This window comes from Copadichromis virginalis, linkage group LG11, assembly GCF_057382275.1.
Source record: "Copadichromis virginalis isolate Kocher_CV1m ecotype Utaka linkage group LG11, C_Virginalis_male_GT1.1, whole genome shotgun sequence".
NCBI lineage: Eukaryota > Metazoa > Chordata > Actinopteri > Cichliformes > Cichlidae > Copadichromis > Copadichromis virginalis.
Window position 1 is genome coordinate 16522619 of NC_140628.1, and position 23252 is coordinate 16545870.

Sequence of the window (23252 nt, forward strand, 5' to 3'; positions counted from 1 at the left end):
TTTTAACCTCAATTGAAAGTTTAACAGTGGAAATATTGTTCTACTGTTTGTTTCTGTGAGCACTAACTAACTTGTTGCTTTGCATCTCTTTCTTTGTCGTGACAGACTCATATGTGACTACCCAGCATGCTTTGCCTCAGAATATCAGCCAGTTTGAGACACCAGCACTTCCTCAGTCTTCGTTTGACCAGCAAGCTCTAACACAAGGTATAAACATAGCATGTGTGGGCTGTTATGTGACAAAGATAACATGGTATGTTTATTTGCTATATCGTCTGTGCAAAACACAGGTTCACTGTTTCAGAATTCAAGAACCAGTAATATATGAAGAGTAGTAGTAACTCGTGCATAGTACCTTTAGTTATATGCACGCTTTCTGTTATAAGGCTTAACTAACAAAGTGTAGGTATTGGCCATATTAGTTATGAAATCTCTTATTTTGAATTAATACCAAAGGAAATCAGTCACACATAAATAGAATTGGTGGAATAACCCTTACTTCAGCTTCACAAAGGTCCCAAATGACAGAGCGATCGTGGGAGAAAGGAAGACTCTTTACAATTCCCACAACAAACCGAGCAACAGTTAATTTCATCAAACTATATATACCCTCTACCAATGTGTCTGGTATCTCCATATGTCTTTTGAAATCAGTGTGTTCTCAAACATTTTTCTTCTTCTTCTTGCACTAACTCACCATGGCGGCTGACTGCTGTTGCCAGCCAGCTTCCTTTGAGATCAGCACAAACATCTGTGAGGCAAACTGAACTTTTCAATTCTGTGAGGAGGTTCTCTGGGAGAAGCCCTGTATTTCTTGCTACTTTATATATGTGTTGTTTACAGTAACTACACTGTGGTTGATTGAAGGTTGATTTAAGGTTCACACACTGTTTCTGCTGCACATTTGGTGGCTCTTAAAAGTGTCACATAAAGAATGTGCCCACACTGCCACTTTATTAACGCTACAGTCACACTAGAGAAAACAGTGATTGAGGTCGCGGCACGAACAAAAACATTGTGATCGGATACTTTAAGGCAGCGGTCCCCAACCTTTTTTCGCCACAGACCAGTTTATGCCCGGCAATATTTTCACGGACCGGCCTTTAAGGTGTCACAGATAAATACAACAAAATAAAACTAGTACCGGTACCGAAAAAAAGAAGATTTATTCATAACACACGTGAAAAGACCCAGAAAAACCGAGTTAACGATCAAAACGATAACAAAATAACGCTGAAAACCGATAAAAACCCTGAAAACTATACATTTCACACCTGAGCCTCAACTCTCGCGGCCCGGTACCAAATGACTCACGGACCGGCCGAGGCCCAGGGGTTGGGGACCGCTGTTTTAGATCATATCAGTGCTTTTTACATGAAAGCAAACATGTACACATCTGCCTTTACATGGTTAAGTAACTTTGTGACATGCTGAAGTTGGATTGGAGATGAGAAATCAGAAATGGAAGAGGAAAAAAATCAAACAATTTATTGTCTTTTTACTGGTGCTCCCCGGGCCTCGGACCAGGGATTGGGGACCGCTGCTCTAAGGAGCTTGGAAAGAAAAGCGTCTGGACTTCTTCAAGTTGCTTGAAGACGTTTCACCTCTCATCCGAGAAGCTTCTTCAGTTCTAGGGTCAAATGGTGGAGAGTCCCAGATTTAAAGCCCGGGGGGGGGGGGTGTACAATGATCTGTTGCTGTCTGCACAAATGCAAATTCACATTAGCTACTTACATTCAGAGTCCAGCCAGGGCATCATAGATTTGGAACATCTGTCTGCTTTTATAAATTAGATTAAATTACTTGCAAACCTTTGCGATTCTGTCCAAGGGTGATTGTAGCCGATCTCCAGATGGGAGACAGACTGCTTTCCTTCAGGCAACCCGTGCAATCGCCTCAAACTGCATGCATGAATGCAAAAACAATTCAAGACAGTCACCTTGTGTTCTTTTAGCCAGTGCAATAATTGCAGAATATTCTTGTAACAGCCTCTAGGGTGTACATCACACAGCATCAGTTCAGCTTTAATTATGTAGCATGGCAACTGTTATCTCAAGGGAAGCTTTACATTGTAATGTAAAGACCTCCCAGTATTATAAAGGTAACCTAGAGGTCCCCAATGAGCAGGCGCTTTGCAGTAGTGAGGGGGAAAAACACTTTTATCAGGAAGAAGTGGAAAAAGAGCAAAGAGAGAAGAAGAGCACAGATAAACAAACAATACCAGCTATAACAATAAAACACCTTTCTGCTGCAGGCTGAAATCCCAGGGGCGGTCTGACACTTTGGAAGACTGATAGTGTTGAGTTCAGCTTTTTTTTTTTTTAAATCAATAAAAGCCATCCTCCCTGATGGCTGATATTGTGCTGTGTAATGCAGATCTTAGACACTTTTTCAGATTTCATAGATTCCTATTATTATTCCTATTATGTTTTTAGTTGAAAAAAAGTGAAACATGTCTTGTGTTTGGGTTTTTTTTTTTTGTTTTTTTCAGGTAGACCCAATATTGCTGTCAGCCAGAGGTTAGATCTTTGGATTTGACTATAAACAAGACTGATTATTCTCGTCTGACTCCATCTAGGCTTCACCATCACTGAAACAAGCTACAATCAGTCCCAGTTCTCCACAGTCCAGCAGCTGCAGGACTCCAGCACCCTGGAGTCTCAGGCCCTTTCATCCAGCTATCACCCTCCAAATCTGCTTCATGTCCCACCTGCTGAGGTGGTAAGTTATGAGTAGCTTTCCTTCTTTCATTTTAAATACATCATTACATTTTCATTAGTGTGCAACCACCTGAAACTAAAAATCGTGTTTTCACTGGGTTCAAATTAGCCCACTGGATCTGATATACAGGGAGTGCAGAATTATTAGGCAAGTTGTATTTTTGAGGAATAATTTTATTATTGAACAACAACCATGTTCTCAATGAACCCAAAAAACTCATTAATATCAAAGCTGAATGTTTTTGGACGTAGTTTTTAGTTTGTTTTTAGTTTTAGCTATTTTAGGGGGATATCTGTGTGTGCAGATGACTATTACTGTGCATAATTATTGGGCAACTTAACAAAAAAAAAAATATACACATTTCAATTATTTATTTTTACCAGTGACACCAATATAACATCTCAACATTCACAAATATACATTTCTGACATTCAAAAACAAAACAAAAACAAATCAGCGACCAATATAGCCACCTTTCTTTGCAAGGACACTCAAAAGCCTGCCATCCATGGATTCTGTCAGTGTTTTGATCTGTTCACCATCAACATTGCGTGCAGCAGCAACCACAGCCTCCCAGACACTGTTCAGAGAGGTGTACTGTTTTCCCTCCTTGTATCTCTCTCTATCATGCATATGTTATGCATATACTAGTGTCAGTAACCTCATTTATTCCCTGTCCTTGAAAGTGCACATGTATTTGTATGTGTTTTAAGTTGAGCCAGTATTGATCTTTTTTTTATGCAGACGAATGGGCTTCTTCAGCAGAGCAGTCAAAACGACCTCCAGTTGCCTACAGAGACACAGGAGTACCAGGAAGACTGTGAAGACAACACTAAGAGAGCCTACAGGTGTGTGTGTTTCCATGTACCTATACGACTGTCTTAAGAAATGACTCCCACCTCTTTAGTGTTTAAATTACTATCTTTTAAAAACATCATTAGTTTGAATTACAGCTTCCACACTTCCTTGCCTGTCTGTGCACCCATATTTCTCAAAGGCAGGTTCTGCAGTTTGTCTTTGCTAAATTATTTCAGAAATCTGTCAGGATAGAGGTCACTAGCTGAGCTCTAGTCAAAGGTCTCCTCTCCAGTTTTCTCTGCTTAGGCCAGATGATTCGGGACATTCAGTGAGATTACCAAAGCTGTTCTTGTTATATTTGCTACAAGTGACTGTACTTTAAAGTAAATCTTTGCCCATTCTTATGTTGTCCACAATCTGCTCCCTCTATCATCATGACTCACCTCCTCCTGGATTGACTACCTTAAGGCTGATCCATTACAGAAGTGATCTCAACCGTACAATGAGCAGAACCTGGTTTACACCACAGCATTTGGCATTCAGACTGAAGAGTTCAATTTTTATCTCATCAAAGTAGAAAATGTGCCCTTGTGTTGTTTGAGAGCAGTTTTACAGACCACGGGTTATTCGAGGGTAGTGTCAGTCTGCTCATTCCACCATTTAGAGCTGATTTCTGCAGCACTTACGCCTGATGAGTCTGGGTGCAGCAGGTTTTCTGACATGATCATTGATCATAAACCTCTGCTAGGCTCTCCTGTCCTTTTTTCTTGATCTACAGTCTTGTTATTAATTTTGTGTCACCTAAATCACCCAAACAATCTGTTTCCAGAGCCTAAAAAGATTAATGATATTAAGTGTTATAAGCAGTGACCTTGAGAAGGCAGATGGTTTATAACTTTGTCCTTAATAACCTTACCTAACTTTGTTATCAGTGTCTTTCAATTTAAACTTTTCCACAGATAAAGCAATAGTATTTACAGAGATTTATTCGCTCATGTGTCTCAGGCTTCTCATTATGTTGAAATGGATTGACATCATTTTTTGTCTACTTATTTTGCCTTATTTATGGATTTAACTGAAATGAAATTCAATATTATTGGTTTTCTAATTTATTTGTAGTTAGACAGTTGGTGACAGTTTGCTGTCTATCCATACAGTCCATAAAAACTGACCAGAGAATAGTTCAGTTTCTAAATAAATCTAAATACTTTAACTGCACTATGTGGATACTGCTACTGCTACTGGGCCAAACTCTTTTATATTCGAAAAGCTGAGCCTGTAGTTTGTACTAAATTATTCAGTTTAGCTCTGGCAGATGATGTAAAGGCTCACCTGACTGACGAGTGGTCTATCTTTAAAATACAGCCCAGGGCCTTTGCTTCATCATGACCTCTTCCTATGCCCTGCATTTCTTCTCTTTCTTTTATTATCATTATCAGATAATGCCTTATGCTTTTATGTGGTTTATGGTCATGTTTAAGAGAAGACTAACAGATGTTGCACAAAACCACCAGTTAAAATAAAACATGTTTGCGAAAGGCAAGCTGCTGTTTTCTTAAGCTGTCTTGTGTGTATGTCCTTTCTCTATTTCACAAATAACAAGGCAGTGTAGATCATACGTCCAGTGAAATATTGCTATGTTATTAAAAATGTAATAAAATAATTACATGTTAAGAATTGTTCCAATTCGCATAAATTACTCTCCCAGATCTGGTGAATAACAATAATTCATAAAGATTTACAGCGATTCATTCATTCATGTTGTTGCTGTTTTTTCCATCATCAGGTGCAGTTGGTGCAGTAAAGCCTTTAAAAAGTCAAGCCACTTGAAACAGCACGTGAGATCGCACACTGGGGAGAAACCATTCGGATGTAACCTCTGTGGACGAGCCTTTGTATCAGCTGGAGTACTCAAGTCCCATCTGAATACCCATACAGGTGAGCTCGAGGTCGAGTATGCCATGTTTCACAATGGCATCCTAATTTGCCTAAATTATCTACACTCTAGTCCTTCAAAAGTGGAATAAGTCTATGAACTAAACATACTAAACATGACATTGATTTCATTTTAATTTTTTAATTTGTAAGTCTTTTTCAGGGACTGGCAGTAACAGTAGTGACACCCTAGAGGCTGTCACAAGGATCACACAACACCTTACCTCTGTTCTGTCTTCCCAACAGGAGTGAAGCCCTTTAAGTGTAATGTTTGTGACGCCTCCTTCACCACAAATGGCAGCCTGAATCGCCACATGATCATTCACATCAAGTCTTTCAAATGCTCCATGTGTGATGAGAGCTTCCGGACCAGCCTGCTTTGTAAGAGGCATATGAAAAAGGAGCACGCCATGGACGATCAAAGTAAGCATTACTGCATTGAGTTATACTGTATTTATATTAAACTATATGGTCTCTCCATCTTACACTGTTATGCAGAGCTGTACATGCACCACTTTTCCTTCAGCGAAGAGTGCCACATTAATCAAGTACAACATACATTATATCAGGCTTCAGCTTGTCTGAGTGCATCTTTGTCTCAGTCCAAGCTGCCTTGCATCAAAAGAAAGTGTCAACCAAAGATAGAAAGTGAAAAAACTGACTCTGTTTATCACAGTTATAAGCCTGGAGTCAAGTCAAGATGTGGAAGAAGAGGAAAATGAAGAGGAAAGTGAACAAAAGACATCAAAGAGGAGGGGTATGGAAATTATCACGTTCACTGAAGAGCAGGCAGCCGAATTGGCGAAGGATCCCGGCGAGGAGGCCTCAGTTTCGGAGCGAATACTTTCCCAGTCGGCAGCTGAAAGAGATCGGATCAGTGAGATTAAAGACAAAGCCGTGGAGCTGGAAACCGAACCCAAGTTTGCCAACTGCTGCAATTACTGCCCCAAGAGCTTCAAGAAGCCCAGCGACCTCGTCAGGTAAATGTTGTGCTGCGTATATAAATTTAGAAGAAATTTGTTTGTCTGCAGTAGTCAAAGTCTGAATTGTGTCAGTGTTGATGGTTGGAGGCTTATAGGACTGTGGACCTTATTTAGTTTTACAGCACTTGTCTGAACTGAATAATGACACAGCATAATAGCATTAACATTGCTACTGTGTCCTCACACCCACAGTTGGGCTGTGAAAATGCAGTGGAGATTACATTAACCATCTAAAGGAAATAAGAAACAGCCTTAGATATAAATCATCAAGCTATAATTTAATGCATTAAGTAGATGTTGGATAGATTAACAACAAGCAATAGTTTATATGTATGAAGCCAAGGAAAACAAATCAAGGACATCAGAGAGGAGGTCAAAATAAATGCATTTTAAATCTCTTCAAATTCTGCTCCATGTTATTAAAACTGCACCACAAACACATTTTTTTTCATGATCTTTTTCAGTTTCTCAGCTAAACAACTCACCAGAAAGATAAACTGTATGTCCATGGATGATAACCATTTGTATATATCTATTCATATTAGGGTGTGTCTTTACTTTATAATGCATTTAGTTTGTTTAAAAGAAATGTAATCATCACTTTGATATTCTCATGTGTCCTTGTGCTCTTGCAAGTATAACTATATCAATCCTTTTCAATGTCCAGACACATCAGGATCCACACAGGAGAGAGGCCTTACAAGTGTGACGAATGTGGGAAGAGTTTTACAGTGAAGTCGACCCTGGACTGCCACGTTAAAACACATACAGGTTAGTGGTTAATCAGTAGAATATGTTGCTGACTTGTTTGTGTCACCACAAACACCAACCTTACCTTAAAGAAGCTGACACAGTAAGATTGAGCTCTGTTAATTCCGTTCGTTTTAGTAGACCTAGCTAGTCATATATTTGTATAACCCTTTTTTTCAAACACACAGTCAAGAATACATTCATACATAACATTAGGTTTTATAAAAATGGCTGTACATCGTAACAAGATGATGCAGTGCTTTAGTAATTTAAAATAAGAGCATGGACCAAAAAGGAGGCCAACTGCTGGAATACAGTCTCAGCAGATCGGCTTATACAGCTCATCTACTGAGACCTTGACATTTGTAGCCATTTAGATGTGATTAATAGCATCTTAAAATGCATTGTGAATTTTACAGGACAACGAGATCACTGAAAAGTGCACGCCTAAAGCAAGTTAATCAAGATAAGAGAAAAAAGAAAAAAAAAAGTTTATTAAAAGTAGTAAAAGTTATTGGCTGACATTAAAGGTTTGACGTTTTTCTCTTTCTCAGATCAAAGAACCAAGACTAGATTCAAGATTCAAAATTCACATGCTGGTCAAAAATAAACCTGCGGTTTTTAAAGAGCAACGATTCATTTTCAGTTTGCCGCACATAACATCCTCTTTGTTTCTTATTCAGGTCAGAAGCTTTTCAGCTGTCATATGTGCAACACCTCCTTCTCTACAAAGGGGAGCCTGAAGGTGCACATGCGCCTCCACACCGGCTCCAAGCCCTTCAAGTGTCCCTTCTGCGAACTCCGCTTCAGAACTTCGGGTCACCGCAAAACACACATCCAGTGTCACTTCCGTCCAAATGGCGACGGCCGCAAATCCAAGCGTTCTTCCTCGTCCTCCAGTCAAGCCAGACAGGGTCAAGACCCAGCGACTGGGCAGGGTGTGGCTCCAAGTCAGGGGCAGCAGCCAACTGGATCAGAGGCTCTTCAGTCTGTGGGGCTGCTGCAAACACCCAGTGCTGACCCCAGCATTTACCTCCCAGCTAACCAGGTTCTCACAGGACAGTTTGACCAGAATCTACTGCAGTCAGGACTAGTAGGACAGGCCCTCCTGCCCGCCTCCATGTCAGGTAGGGATAATTAATGAGCCATTACTTTAATGCTGTAAAAGAGAGAATTGCAGCAAGAACAATGGTGTTTTGTTTATAACACACCTTTGATTTTAACTGACAGGTCCTAATGTTTTCAGTAAAGCACCATAAGAGCACGAAATGAGTGAAGACTGGTGCCCAAATTTCAATATCCAAGATATCACTGTGCAGTATTATTGACGACCCACTGGCAACACATTTCTTGTGAATGCCACAAAGAGTTACACATTCCTTGGTAGAAATGATAGGTGTACGATTAATGCACCAACAGTTGGTTGTTGTCAGCAGTTGTGACAGGAATGCCCCAGAGGATCATCATTTGTAGTCTCATTGCTTCATATTCAGTTGGCAACATCAAGGGCAAAAAAGGGTTGCACCGCGGCACCCGATGTCAAGCAGACAAAAACACGCCTTCATTGAAGCCCCAGCGCAGTGCGTGGTTGTTTTTGAAGGAAATCGGTCTTTATGTGATGAGAAAAGTCTATCAAAGCATCTCCAAACATTCACAGTGATCGAATAAAAGAAAAGGGAAACAACAAATGATGCAGGGACGACATTGTGATTATTAATTGGGTTTTTGGAGGAGCTCTGATTTCTAAATGCAGCACTGCAGTCAAACATTCGCTAAAATGTTTAAACGATTAGATTGATGAAGTCTGGCAACATATAAATTTACTTTTCCCACCCTTCACCTGGAGCAGGACAGTGGAGTATTCAGGATTCCCCCCCCCCCAAACATAGAAAACTTTTAACTCACATTTTCCTGCTAAGAACTGTTATCCATTAACCGTTAATTATAGTCTTATTCGCGTGGTCCTAATCCTGTATTATTACATAGCTACTCTCCTGTCAAACATTTACATATGTTTGTGTCTGTGTGTGTGCCTCAGCTGCAGGAGACTTGACCGTGTCGCTCCCAGATGGCCTTACCACGCTGGACGGCATCCACTTGCAGCTGACGCCCGCCAACCTGGTGTGTCCCAACGTCCAGATCTCCGGCATCGACACCAGCAACATCAACAACATCACACTACAGGTTACACATCACCCCTGCCGAACTCTGTGTTATTATCCATATTACTATCCATGTCTAGCCAGCCTAATGTAGGTTGAGATGTGCTCCGAAGAAAACGTGTTTGAGTAATGGTTATTGAAATAGTGTAAGCTATTGAAGGGTGAGTGGTGGCAGGGTGGCAGTCATGCTTCTGAGTAATCGACAGGGAGGCACATCCTATAGTGATACAAGCTAGGAATGAGAACAGTGTCAGTCAACAAAGTCATACATAAAACTTTGAAAATGTTTAAAAGCATTGAAAGGAAATCTTATCATTACTTTATTCCATAATGTAAAAGAAAAGAAAATCCTAACATTGTTGCTGATTCCCCCACACATGCTCTCCTTCATTTTCAAGTTAAGTAATACTCTCTCCTTTCAGATCGATCCCGCCCTCCTGCAGCAGACTCTACAGCAAGGCGGCCTCCTCTCGCAGCCCCTGAGTGTCGATACAGGTCTGGTCTCCCACTCAGGGAGCCAGCTCATGTCTACAACTGACACCTCAGTGTCTGCCAACGTTGTCATCCACCCACTGACCAGCCTGGCCTTGCAGCCCTCCACTATCACACCTGCGCAGGTCACAATGGCTGGACTATCTGAGCAGGATGCTGCCAGTATGTATGACAGCTCTAAGTGAAAAAAACATACAGAGTGGCCACATTGTACTAGGAGGTCACCATCTGTGTTATGTTGCTGTGGGTTGTGCAGGTTCTCAGGACCTAAGCAATGTCATGGGCAGCTCTGCGCTAGTGGCAGGTGGCAACAGCGGTCAGGAGATCACCCTGACCATCAACAACTCCAGCCTGACACAAGCTCTCGCCCAAGTCCAGGCTTCAGCTGCTGGTTCTGGCACAGCAGGAGGAAATCCTCAGGAGATCACCCTCACCATATCAGGTAGAAACAAAAATATCAAATACCAAAAATACACAGCTCTGCTGAACATGTTTTTTAGTAAAGGCAGAAAGGGGCTATTGATAACAAACATGGGAAAATAATAATTTAAAAAAAGCTCTCAACTATCACTATTGATTTTCTCACTCAGGCAAACACACTAGCAGGCAAAGAGGAAAAAATGAAGCCAATAATAACTCAGAGCCATTTCACAAACCCAGATCTAAAGACACTCTATTAGAGGCCATTTTTCAGCTTTTGTATACACCATCAGCATCACCCATTTGGCTGTATCATCTGGGGATTTAAAGTTCATTGCATCAACAATGTGAAGGAGGGATGTAGCTGTATCACTAAGCCTGCTAAGTCTACTCAGCTCAGCTCAATATCTCTTTCATTTCAGCTCTCTGACTTATTGTATCGTGATTGCAGTCTTTCACATTAAAGCTTTAAGAAGCTATTCTCATTTCAAGTTTTTTATTTATGAATAAGTGTAGTTCCATCAAAAATAAGATTTTTTCCTGCCCAGGCAGCAGAAATTATTGGGCTGGAAATACATCGTCTTAAGAGAGAAAAATGTTATCAGTCATATTCTTCTTATTTTAGTGTGACAATATGTTTGGTTAATAAAAGTTAAGCACTTATTAAACTACACCGTATGTGGCATTGCATGGCATATTAATCATGTGTAAAACCTAATTCAATTAACCCTGAAGGAATTTTGTTGAGTTACTTTGTTTGAATCTTACTTTGTTACTTTGTTTGCGTTTGACCACCCTTCAAAATATGAACTACATTTCAGAAAACACTTAGCATCTTTATAATAGAAGCAAATAACCTCATGAAAATAATTAAAGCTCATGTTCTACAATACAATTGCAGGTCAGGATCTGCTCCCCCAGCCAAACAATCCCAGTGCCGCTGAGATGAACGGCAGCATCAGGCTAGCGTCACCGCTAAACGGCCAAACCACCAGTGCAACTCTGACCATCACCAATGACCACCTGCTACCTCAAAGCCCCGCCAATACTGGAAATGCTGGTAAGACTATACCCGTCTTCTAACCGCGTGTGATAAGAGAGTTGCATTCTTTCCAAACGATTTTTACAGCTTACTTCAAATATGCATCTGCATGTAATATTGCCCTGGTCATGAAAGACATGCATGACCAGAGAAGATCCTGAATTTGACTTGCACCTTCTTTCACAAAAGCCGTTTTTTCAAAAGCTAAACTACAGTAGCTGGCATGACTTGCAGACTTGCAGTTGCTCTCCATGATCTGAAAAAGATATGCCTGTTTATCAGACTCCTATAAAGGCTGTTATGTTTTTCCTCCACGTTGTTTACACTCTCTCAGCCCTGAAGCATCCCTTCTGTGCTGCTGCACGCACTCTTTCGTTCATCCTCTTATGACTTGCAACTGCCAACATTTTGTTTTCATTCACATTTTGTTCAGGATCCCAACAGATTTCCTTTGACTTTTTTTGTAATATGACAAGACTTTTGGGTTTCAGAGAAACTAAACTTTATTAGAAGTAGAGGGTTCTACTTCACCAGCACAAACTGTGAGAGGTCCCCCAACTGTGGAGAGATCAAAGTGCACGAGGAAAGCTGCCAGATAGATTTTCAAACCTGAGAAACCCTAATCGTCTGCCACTCAAGAGATATTAAAAAATTGCTATGACAAAAATGAAGCTTGAACTTTTCTGCTCTCTAACAGGGAGCGTGCCAGAAAAATTGCAACTCAGGGTTGTGTTTTTATTTTTTTTATTTTTTCTCCAGACAAAAAGCTAAAGCAGGCTCGTCAATTGTTGCAATTGACTGTCAATGCTGCTGGATTCAAGTGTTTTGGAACCCCTCAATTCGAATGCTAGCAGCTAATTTTGACAGATGGTTAACACCTCTTTCTTTAGCTACCCACTTATGTCTGATTTTAGGGTTGCAGCTATCGATTGTTACTTTGACTGATTGACTAATTTGATAATAAATACTTTTGTCTTCTTAATAAGCATTAGTAAATATTCGAAAGAGAAAAAAAATTACAGGTCTTTCAAAATGAGCTGCTCATTGGTTTCCATGTTAGAAATTCCAGTGTTTTACAGTGCATACAGCATCTGTCAAAAAAAAGAAAAACAGCTTAACCCCGTGACCCTGTTTATATATATTTTTAAAGAAAATATTATATTAAATGCAAAAATATATAAATACTCTCAAGTCAAATAAAAAAAGATATATATGCAATATAAACAAAGGCATAAACATTTATCTTAATTTTGTTATTTTGGAAAGATTTCTGACATTAGTAGGAGGTAAAAAGAGTTCTGAAAGTGAAGATTTTTGTGGCGTTTGTATCTGTGAGTTTTTATGCTGTGCAAGTTCAAGTGTACAACTGAATGAGTGAGTTTGTGCCTTTAAAACCTAACAACGCTGAGGTCAGTGGGGTTTTACTGGCTTTGATCTGAAAAAGGTAGAAAAATAAAATTAAATGTAAAAATGAAAGCCTTGAAATAAATATGGTCCAGTACATACTGGTTTAGACTCACCCCTGTTCACCTCCATGTAAAATAGGACAAGCAGTACAATTTAAACATATTATCAAACTGAATTAGCAGTTTATCAGCATACTTTAATACAACTTCTGGAAGCTTGAATAACTACTTTATAGTTATGAAGTCCAGTCTGTCAGAGAGCTGGTCACCTAGAAGCCTAATCAAATTTTCAGTCTCATCTATATCTCTTCATTACCTTCCACTTAACTCAAGTGGAAAGAAAAATAATAATAATAATGTTCCCACAGCTTCTCTGAGACACACAGAGCATCTTTGATTTTGTTGCTTTGGCTAAAACCTTCCTGTCACTCTGTCTGCAGACACGGTCCAACCCGTGATTTGACTGAGAAACTGTATTTTTATTCAAACCAAATATTGTCTAGTTTTGTGCGTCTCTAATGCAATATCCTCCCAAACCTAATGAATCTGCCAGTGTTAGTTTCAGTCAGAGAGCAAAGCACCAAAAGAGCTGTGGTTGCCAGCCCAAACCCTCATCTGTCTCAGGTGTCCCAGATTTGTGTGAGAGGATACTTGTCAAAAGACTGTTCTTTAAAACGTGGAGTGAAATTATCCTTCATTCTGGCCAGCCAGAGATATGATTTCATAGACCCAACAGGAAATGAAAACTGCTCTGATAAGGCAGTATGAGAGGCGAGGTTAGTGAATGTAAGTGGGCTAAAACTGCAGCTTTCCGTTGTCACAGACAGCCAGCGTTTTACGCCGGATTCTCTCCCTGACGTAACCCCAAAGGGGATTTTTGTCTGTAATTGAACCAGTGACCCTTCATTTGCCAAGAACATTTGTTAACCACTACACCAATGGAGACACTAATATTGCAAAAAGGTTTTGTGGATAAGTGAAAAATGAGCTTTTTTATGGCATCCAGGTCTGTTGTGTCTAAGAGGATAATGTTCATTTAAACACAGTTTCTTTGTATGTCTGCATTTTGCGCACAGTTGCTGGTGGCATAAACCAGCTGGGTATTAACCTTTTAACCACTCTCTCCTGTCAGTCACCAGTCTGCCACCAAGCACCACCCTGTCTCACACTGCTGCCTCCCAGAGCCTAGTGATGTCACCAGGAACTGTGGCCAGTGATGGCAGCGTCACACTAACCCTTGCAGATGCTCAGGGCATGCTGGATGGCGTCACCTTAAACCTCAATACACAGGTATAAAAAAAAACCCAAATGTCCAGCACAATTTACAGACTGTAGTAGCTGCTATTTTGCATTATTACTAATTTAACATGACAATCAAAATGTGTCAGACATGAGTTATGTCATGAAGCGCTTTTTCAATGTATATTTTGTTTTTTAGGGTCAGACTTTCCCTGCAGTACTGAATGATTCTGGCCTAACAGGACAGCCAGGGACCACAGGCCAGCAGGTCATACTGGTTAGCCACCAGTCCCAGTCCGCAAATGGAGCAACAGACAATGGATATACTGTAAGTATATTTGTTTTGCTTGCTTCACCAATCCAGGGGAAGAGCTCAAAGAGTGCCTGTCAGCTGATGTTTATACCATCACCATTATGCATTGTAAGCTCTTTGTCTTTGTGCGTGCTTCAGATTTCCACTGATAAGGGTGGGAAAGAGCTCCAGGTGGATACTGATAACCGAAATCAGTGTTTCTACTGTAATCAAGTGTGCCAGAATGCCAATACACTGCGACGTCACTGCAGACAGGCTCACGGCAAGGACCGCTGTCATGTCTGCAGCCTCTGTAGAAAGGCCTTCAAGCGAGCTACACACCTGAAAGTAAGAACTTATACAGACACAGCCTGTTGAAAAATTGTTTTAAATCTAAGCTGCTGAGAGCATTTATCTAAATCATCCAGCTATTGGAATACAGGAAAAAAACCCTGCTTTTTATATAAAGACATAGAAATGATAAATGACCCTCTTTAGGTTTTATTAAAGCAGTATGTCAACTTGCATGGCACGGTTTGTTTTTTTATTTTATTTTTATTAGTCAGTGCCTCTACCTTAGGTGTGAAAGTTATAGATTTGAAGACTGTAAGAAAAGTAGCTTCACATTTTAATGCATCAAAAAACTCAATACAGCACAGCCTGTGTACGGGTAAATCTTCAAGTTGCAGTCCCTGTCACTTTTAACTACACAACAAAGCAATCAGACTGTGAAGGAGCGTGCATGCTTCTCTTTGCCACTGACCCTCTTCACAGTCAAGCACACAAATGCCAGGGAGAAGGAAGACACAGCTCTGTACTCAAGCCCTCTTCCTGCTATTTTTCGTCTTTCTTCTCAAAGGCCACAAAGTGAAAGCCCTTTTTTTTCTGTAAATGTGCCCCAGTGCGTTGAACAGTAACTGTCTCCCATGAATGTAGTGCGGTGGAGATTAATTGCTGTCACACAGAGAGCGGCTGACCTCTTTCCACATCCCTGAGACTCTTTATTAGTCTACAACCAGAAGTTGGATGTTGACGGGTTTTTTTAAAATGAATTAGTCCTGCAGTTATTTTTCATTTTTCCTGTTGGACCCCAGATAATGATTTGGCTTTTTTAATTACAGCCAGACATCCAAAAACTTTAGCTTCATAATATACTGAAAAAATTAACTGCACACTTACAGAATACCCAATCCATTTTTGCTTCAAAGCAAATTCCTCCGGAAATATCAGGAATACAGATACATTAATAATGTGGTACAATTGTACAGTAGTCCACTGTCATAAATCACTGGAGCTTTTTAAGCTGCAATAGAATATTTACCTCAATTAATATATAATAACTCACTGCCTTTTTTGCCAAAAGTTAAGGAGGTGTCTTTTGTGTGTATATCAGAGATAAATCTACAGCCAGGATAGCTTACAGTGTAGAAATGGGAGACTGACTAGCCTAGCTCACGCCAGATGCAACAAAATCACCCTATCAGTTATTCAGTGTACACCATAGTGTGTTTTTTGTCAGCTCTTTTACTTTTGTTGCTATGATACTAGATAGTCACAGAATAAAAGTGTCACTGCTTAACTGTTAGAGCCACAGTGAACAAAATGTTCCTCCAAACATTATTTTTCATATCAGCAATGCAACCCAGTATCGTGATAGCCTCGAATTTCATTTGCTACATGTATGAATATTCAGAGGGCTGCACTATTGACTTCTACTTCATTAGAGTTTAGCATTTGTACAGCTAGGATGTAATAGCTGGTCAGTGTTGGTTACTTGGAAAACTGAGTACAAAGTGTTAGCATAAGTAGTGTTAGATTTCCTTGATAATACAAAAAAGCACTACCACGGTACTAAAACTAGCTTAAAATGTTGTCTGATAATAGTAATATATAAATAGAACGTGGAGCACAGAAATGTGAGAGGTAATATATCTTCAGTAATTCAGAAACGATGACTACCTTACATAGATTTATGTCATTGAGATCAGTACTCCTGATCAACACTGATCTTAATAAACATTTACTGAGATGAGCATATTTTTATTAATCCTTTATTTATCCAGGTAAAAAATCTCATTGAGATTAAAAATCTCATTTCCAAGAGAGACCTGGCAGTATATTAATACTGGGTGTAATTAATCTCCTTGTGTTGTCAAAGCAGCCCTAATTCTCTGTGACAAGGTCAAAGGATGCTGCTAATTTCTTTGAGGAATACAAATACAAATGATGAAATACAAATATTTGTGCAGGTTTTTCGCACTGATGCTGTGAGCGCCTGTCTGCTGAGGACAGAGTTAGACTGTAACTGTAAACTCATTTTATCTGCAGGAACATAAACGAGTGCACCAGCCGGGCCCGTCACCCAGCTCCCAGAAGCCCAGAGTCTTCAGTTGTTCCTCCTGCGTAAAAGCCTTCGCCAAGCGCAGTCAGCTGGAGAGACACAATCGAACGCACACAGGTGACAAAACACTGTCGTTCATTATAGTTTAAAATCCCAAACCCTAATCTGACAGTAGATGTAAAAGGCTGAGATGGTTTGGACATGTTCAGAGGAGGGGTGGTAGATAAGAGGAAAGAGTCTGCTATTGTTTTAGAAATACAAACGACCGTGTATTTTCTTTAATATTAACATCATTTCAAAGCTTGAAGACTTATTTATTTTTCGACATAATCGCCATTTTGGTCGATTTTTAAACGCTGTGGCAGTTTTATAATACCCATGTCATACCCGCTTGCTGCCACTGTAGCAGAATCGCCTTCCGGACAAATGTTCTTTCAACCTTGGCAACATGTTGTAGTCACTGGGTTGTAGTACAGGCCGTTTTAAAAAAAAAAAAAAAGTAATATGTAATAAATAGTGTTGTGTATATACAGTTGAGTTATTGCCCATAGGATTGGTATTGCACAGTGGTGGTCCATAGAGGAAGTGGGAAGAAAAAAAAAAATGGGGGGGGGGTCAGTTATGGCTTTGGGAAAGAAACTGTTTTTGAGTCTGTGGGTTTTTGTGCTGATGCACCTGTAGCGCAGGCTGAACATGTTGAAACCAGGGTGGGAGCTGTCCTTGATAATGTTTGCTGCTCTGCTGAGGCTGCGGGAGGAATAAATGTCCATCAGGGAGGGGAGAGGGCAGCCGATCATCTTCTGTGCTGTCTTGACTACACTCTGAAGCCTCACTCTATCCGCCTTGGTGCAGCTGCCGTACCATACCGTGATGCAGTAGGTTAGCAGGCTCTCAATGGACGAGCGGTAAAAGGTCAGCAGCAGGTTGGAGTTCAGCTTGTACTTCCTGTGGACTCTCAGGAAGTGCAGCCGCTGTTGGGCCCTCTTGACGACCGCTGAGATATTGTCTGTCCAGGAGATGTCAGCAGAGATGAGGACACCAAGGAACCGGAAGGTGTGGACCCTCTCTACACACTCCCCGTTGATGTAAAGGGGGGCCAAGTCAGTGCTGTGTCTCCTGAAGTCAACAATGAGCTCTTTGGTTTTCTTAGTGTTCAGTGCCAGGTTGTTTTCTGAACACCATGCTGCCAGCTTCAGGACTTCCTCTCTGTACTCTGCCTCGTCTCCCTTTGAGATGAGTCCGACTACCGTGGTGTCATCTGCAAACTTGATGATGAGAGTGTTGTTGTGGGTCGAACTGCAGTCGTGGGTGTAGAGAGAATACAGGAGGGGGCTCAGCACACAGCCCTGTGGGGAGCTGGTGCTCAGTGTGCGAGTGAAGGAGAGATGAGGGCCGAGTCTTACAGTCTGGGGCCGGTTTGTGAGAAAGTCCTTTATCCAGGCACATGTGAAAGGAGGGAGGCCAAGAGTGACCAGTTTGGTGATGAGGCTGTCCGGGATGATTGTATTAAAGGCTGAGCTGTAGTCCACGAAGAACATTCGGACGTAGTTCTGCCACTGCTCTAGGTGACTCAGCACAGCGTGGAGGGCTGTGGCGATGCTGACAGGTACTGTGAAACACTGGAAAAACTCAGATGGGCATTTCAGAACTGGAGAACAGGAATACTGAGCAAGGGCGTAAGCATTCTCCACGACACCGCGCGTCCACAAGTCGCCCGTCATAAATACACGGTTGTTTGTATTTCTAAAACAATAGGAGACCTTACTTTTGGGATTACCCTCGTACATTAACTCCTTTGTTGAGACTAATAATATGATTATTGAAAAAAAGTGGGATTTCAAGCAGTGTGTGTCATATTAAGCAGCTACAATCTTCCCCTTTCAGGCTCACTAATTCAAAAACTTATGCAAAGTTTATAAGCACATAAAAAACATATTTCTGTCCTATCTTTCATTGGATCTCTCTCTGCTGGGTTAGCTCATAATTTTGTGCTGCGGGGTTTGTTATGCTTTATCTTTTAGCAGAAAACCCCCCAGAAATGTTCCACTTCCCCTTTGCTCCCAGCTTACGACTGATGTTTGTCACTGCTTGTTATCTCATGCCTAGCTTAACAGACGTGACAGGCCCTGAAATGAAAAATGTTTGAGGAGAAACGACTCTGGTTGTGTAGCCCTGAATTCCTTAGGAATAGGAGCTGTTTCTTTGGTTAGTTTTGTACAGCAAGTTAGTGCAAAGAGTTGTAGCTTAAGCATAAACAATGTAGGCATAGCTGCTTTGCCTGTGTGTCAGAAGATGTGAAATAAATTGTGTCTTGAGGGGAAAAAGAATATGATTTCTTTACATGGCCATTATCACAATAGCATCCAGCTGCTTCGGTTCAGCTGGATGCTGATTTGTTTGTTTCAGCAGGACACGGCATTAATACGTGAAGAGTTTTCTTACATCTGGCGTACTGAAGGGTCTGCATTTTAGATCCCAGTAACTGAACTGCAGGAGACTGCAGCATTAAAAACACTTGCTTTAGGTTCACCATCTCTCCTTAATGAAACCAGAAAATCACCACCTCTAAATGCACACTCCTACAGTAACAGTGACCTTTCAGCACCCTCATCAAGGACGCAGCGGGTTATGGCAGTTTAATTTCGACACCTAGAAAATTACTCACAAGAGGAAACATGTCAGGATTTGTGTGGCTTTTGTTTCCTACTCAGATTGTAGTACACTTTTGTTAATAACATAGCTTGTGAAAGCAGTTTGTGCACAATGCAGTTCACTTCACAGCTGCTTATTTACAGGAATAAAATCCTTATATCATTATCCATCAATGGGAGCGTTTTGTTCAGCTGTTTGTGAATCAGAGGAGAATCTTTACTAAGAATGTACACACAGTATGTGTGAGTTTTTGAACATATTGGGGTAGCATCTGTTGATACTGATTAAACTGTGGGCCTGTGTGTTACTGCAGGTGAGCGGCCTTTCAAGTGCACTCAGTGTGACAAGGCCTTCAACCAGAAGAGCGCTCTGCAGGTCCACATGGTCAAACACACTGGAAAGAAGCCATTCAAGTGTGAGGTGTGCAACATCAGATTCACCCAGAAAAGCAACATGAAGCATCACATGAAGAGATCGCACGGCTACGGTAAGCGCCGGGTGTCACGGCACTAATTAGAAAAAAACCCGCATCTCTCTCCTGTTAGATTCTCTTTCAGTCAGAAAAAAAATGTTTCCAAGGTCATTGAGGAATTTAGCGCGTCACAAAAAAGTCTTTGTGTCTCTTAGTGTCAAGGTTACATTTCCTACACGGTGGGAATGGTGAACATTAAAAGGTGTCTCTGAGCGCTTAAATGATTGAAAAGCACTACAGGCTGTCCCCATTAGAAAAAACACACACCATCTCTCATCCTCGCATGTAGTATCTGTGGGGCTTCACTTCATGATCCTTCTCATTAAGAATGAGTTGTTAGAATGCCAACACTCAGTCTCATCAAACACACACACACACACGTGCAGTCGCCTTCATCTTGCAGGCTTGGTGAAGCTTCACAGCAGGGGAGCTTTGCTGAGTGGTCCATCAGCTGTTCCCAGAAGCCTCCACTTTGATATCTATCATTGACATGAATGTTAATTTATTGTCTTTCAAAGTTTACCCCAAGACTAGGGATGGGTATTGATAAGATTTTAACGATTCCGATTCCATTTTCGATTCTGTTTAACGATTCGATTCTTTATCGATTCTCTTATCGATTCTTATTTTTAAAAAAGGAGAACATGTCGATTAGCATGTCGATTCTAATGGTCGATTAGCTTAGAACTTTGTTTTTTATCTTCTCTTTGAACAAGATAGAAATTTAGGAGTAACATGGCCTTACAAACCCAACAGTGAGATCTTAAGAGATCCAGCCTACGGCTCTTCAATGGGGTGTCACAGGGTCCCCAGGAAAAAAAATGTATATGTAAAATAATAAAATAAATATTCTCCTGTAGCAATAACAAAGTGTAACATAAATTATTCTGTAGCAATTACACAAGAATATCCAGTAATGTCCCTGCCTACAATTAAACACATTCACTTACCAAAGTGAAATCGGGGGCATCTGCTGTGGCAAATGGGTGCAAGCCTTTGACCACAAACTTAGTCACTGCTCGGTGACATTCGTCTATCCTGGCCTGAAAGGAGACGCTACCGGTAGACTGCAGTGAGAACTGCCAGCATCTGAGCCAGCCAGACTCTGTCTGTCTCTCTCATCATGGTCACCTAAATGCACAGTAATGGCAGGTTTTGTAATAAGGCAGATCGCGCTAACATAATATGCACTGTTAGTTGATTATTTACCTGCCGCATTAACGGGAGAGGACGTGCAAACATTACCGCTGCTGCTGGGTTGAGATTCACGAGTCCGGAGCGGAATTAAAAACACGACATTCATTTAAGGTCATCACGTGTTTTGTGAGCAAATGCTTTTGCATATTCGTAGTGTTTCCTCCCTTAAATGAAATATCTACTTTGCAAGTATTGCAAGTTGCCCTGTTGTCATCCGTTCTCGTAAAGTATAACCAAGCTTTTGAGCATTTGAGCCACTGGCGCCGTGTTTCCTGCCGGGTAAATGACGCTCCGCAACGTGGTGACGTCATTCGGGGCGACTGGAATCGATAAGGGAATCGTTTGCAAAAATGGCAAACGATTCCAAGGAATTGAAACAGTGGGAACCGGTTCTCAACAAGAACCGGGTTTCGATACCCATCCCTACCCAAGACCCTCTTTTGTTTAACCTTGGACACATACACAGTGTTCGCTGTTCTGGGAACCTGAGCGGTACATACTGAGGAGGGCCTGAGGAGGAGAACAGAGCTGTCAGATCTGTTTAACAGAACAGCTTATTTAACTTGAAATCCAGCTCCGCAAAAGGTTCCTGCTCTGTACCCTCTGGCTGAATAAAGAAAACCAAGTGTCTTTTTCAAAGTTGTTTTTTTACTTTTATAGTTATCCAAATCTTAAAGACATGCCGAAATTAAAAGAATATGTTTTGAGGTTGACTAATGTCTCATATTTTCAGAAAACAACAAAGTCACGCAGCATGAAATGCGTGACTGATTCTTGCTACAGTGCAGATAAGACACAAAGCAGCCGTGTCCATGCACTTGAAAACTGTATTTTCAACTTACAGACACAGCGTGTGCAAATCACAGCGACAGGGCAGAATATTAATGTGTGATTCAAAACGCAGCCACCTGCTCTTCTTTGTGTTAGCGGCCTGGCTTCTCAATGAGGGTTTTTTATAAGCTTTTCATCAACATCTTGTACAAGAACGGTTAGACGCTTGTGTGGGACCATGTGTTCAAGGTACAAACATTTGAGTAAAGTGACAGTTTTCAAGCAGTATACTGTCTTCAGCACATCTTCTTGGTTTTTCAAGCTGAGATTCATCTCCAATGTCCTAACCACTATTTTCCAGGTGGCCAGTAAATCTTGGAGCTTTTATTTGTCTACCTATCTCATATCATGAGCCAGCTGTATCAGTACACTGGAATTTAGAGGTCTTTAGTGAACTTAAGTTTGTCAAATACGGGGTTTAGTAGTAGTAGTAATAATAATAATAATAATAATAATAATAATAATAATAATAATAATAATAATAATATAATGGATTGCATTTATATAGCGCTTTTCAAGGCACCTAAAGTGCTTTACAATTCCACTATTCATTTACTCTCACATTCACACACTGGTGGAGGCAAGCTACAGTTGCAGCCACAGCTGCCCTGGGGCAGAAGCCTCGCTTCTGCCACCGCTTCTGCCATATCGCGCCATCGGCCCCTCTGGCTATCACCAGTAGGAGGTAGGTGAAGTGTCTTGCCCAAGGACACAACGACCAGGACAGAGGAACAACCTCCTTCTAAACGTCAGTAAGACAAAGGAGCTGATAGTGGACTTCAGCACTAAGCAGGAGAGGAACTACCAGACCCCCGTCATCAACGAGTGCCCAGTGGAGAGAGTGGACAGCTTCAAATACCTCGGAGTTCACATCACGCAGGACCTGTCATGGTCCTGTCACATCAACACCGTGGTGAAAAAGGCCCGACAGCGTCTCTACCACCTCAGACGCTTGAGAGACTTCCAACTGCCCTCCAAGGTGCTCAGGAACTTTTACTCGTGCACCATAGAGAGCATCCTGACGGGAAACATCTTAACCTGGTTCGGGAACAGCACCATGCAGGACAGACGAGCTCTACAGAGGGTTGTGCTCAGCTGAGCGCACCATCCGCTCCGAGCTCCCTGACCTGCACTCAATCTACAGCAGGCAGTGCTGGACCAAGGCCAGGAAGATCGTGAAGGACCTCAGCCATCCCAACAACAGACTGTTCTCTCTGTTGAGGTCAGGAAAGCGATTCCGCTCCCTGAAGACCAACACAGAGAGACTGAGGAGGAGCTTCTTCCCGCAGGCGATACGGTCTCTTAATCACACACCACACAGTACTGACCCACACATATAGTTCTTACACACACACTGGACTTTCTGGACATTGTTTTCACTTCATCACTTAAATGACTTTAAGCATATTTGCACTGCACAAGACATAATGTGGATTGCACAACACTGGGCACTATATTCTTCATTTCCAGTTAATACTTGTACAGCTGCTGTTATTGTGTATGTGTGTGTGTGTGTATA

General features: G+C 41.2%; 1 protein-coding gene across 1 annotated transcript in view; it reads left to right on the plus strand.

The window, feature by feature from the left end:
* Window positions 1–23252, plus strand: part of LOC146698294 (zinc finger protein 236) — a 52847-nt gene that overhangs the window by 25376 nt on the left and 4219 nt on the right. Inside the window, exons 15-31 of the mRNA XM_085473356.1 lie at window positions 106–207; window positions 2579–2721; window positions 3466–3569; window positions 5306–5457; window positions 5701–5877; window positions 6131–6434; window positions 7105–7208; window positions 7871–8314; window positions 9226–9371; window positions 9772–10003; window positions 10098–10283; window positions 11163–11321; window positions 13842–13999; window positions 14148–14276; window positions 14400–14588; window positions 16569–16698; window positions 19547–19720. Of these exons, the coding sequence (XP_085329482.1) occupies window positions 106–207; window positions 2579–2721; window positions 3466–3569; window positions 5306–5457; window positions 5701–5877; window positions 6131–6434; window positions 7105–7208; window positions 7871–8314; window positions 9226–9371; window positions 9772–10003; window positions 10098–10283; window positions 11163–11321; window positions 13842–13999; window positions 14148–14276; window positions 14400–14588; window positions 16569–16698; window positions 19547–19720 (3033 nt within the window). The remainder of the gene's footprint in view (window positions 1–105; window positions 208–2578; window positions 2722–3465; window positions 3570–5305; window positions 5458–5700; window positions 5878–6130; window positions 6435–7104; window positions 7209–7870; window positions 8315–9225; window positions 9372–9771; window positions 10004–10097; window positions 10284–11162; window positions 11322–13841; window positions 14000–14147; window positions 14277–14399; window positions 14589–16568; window positions 16699–19546; window positions 19721–23252) is intronic.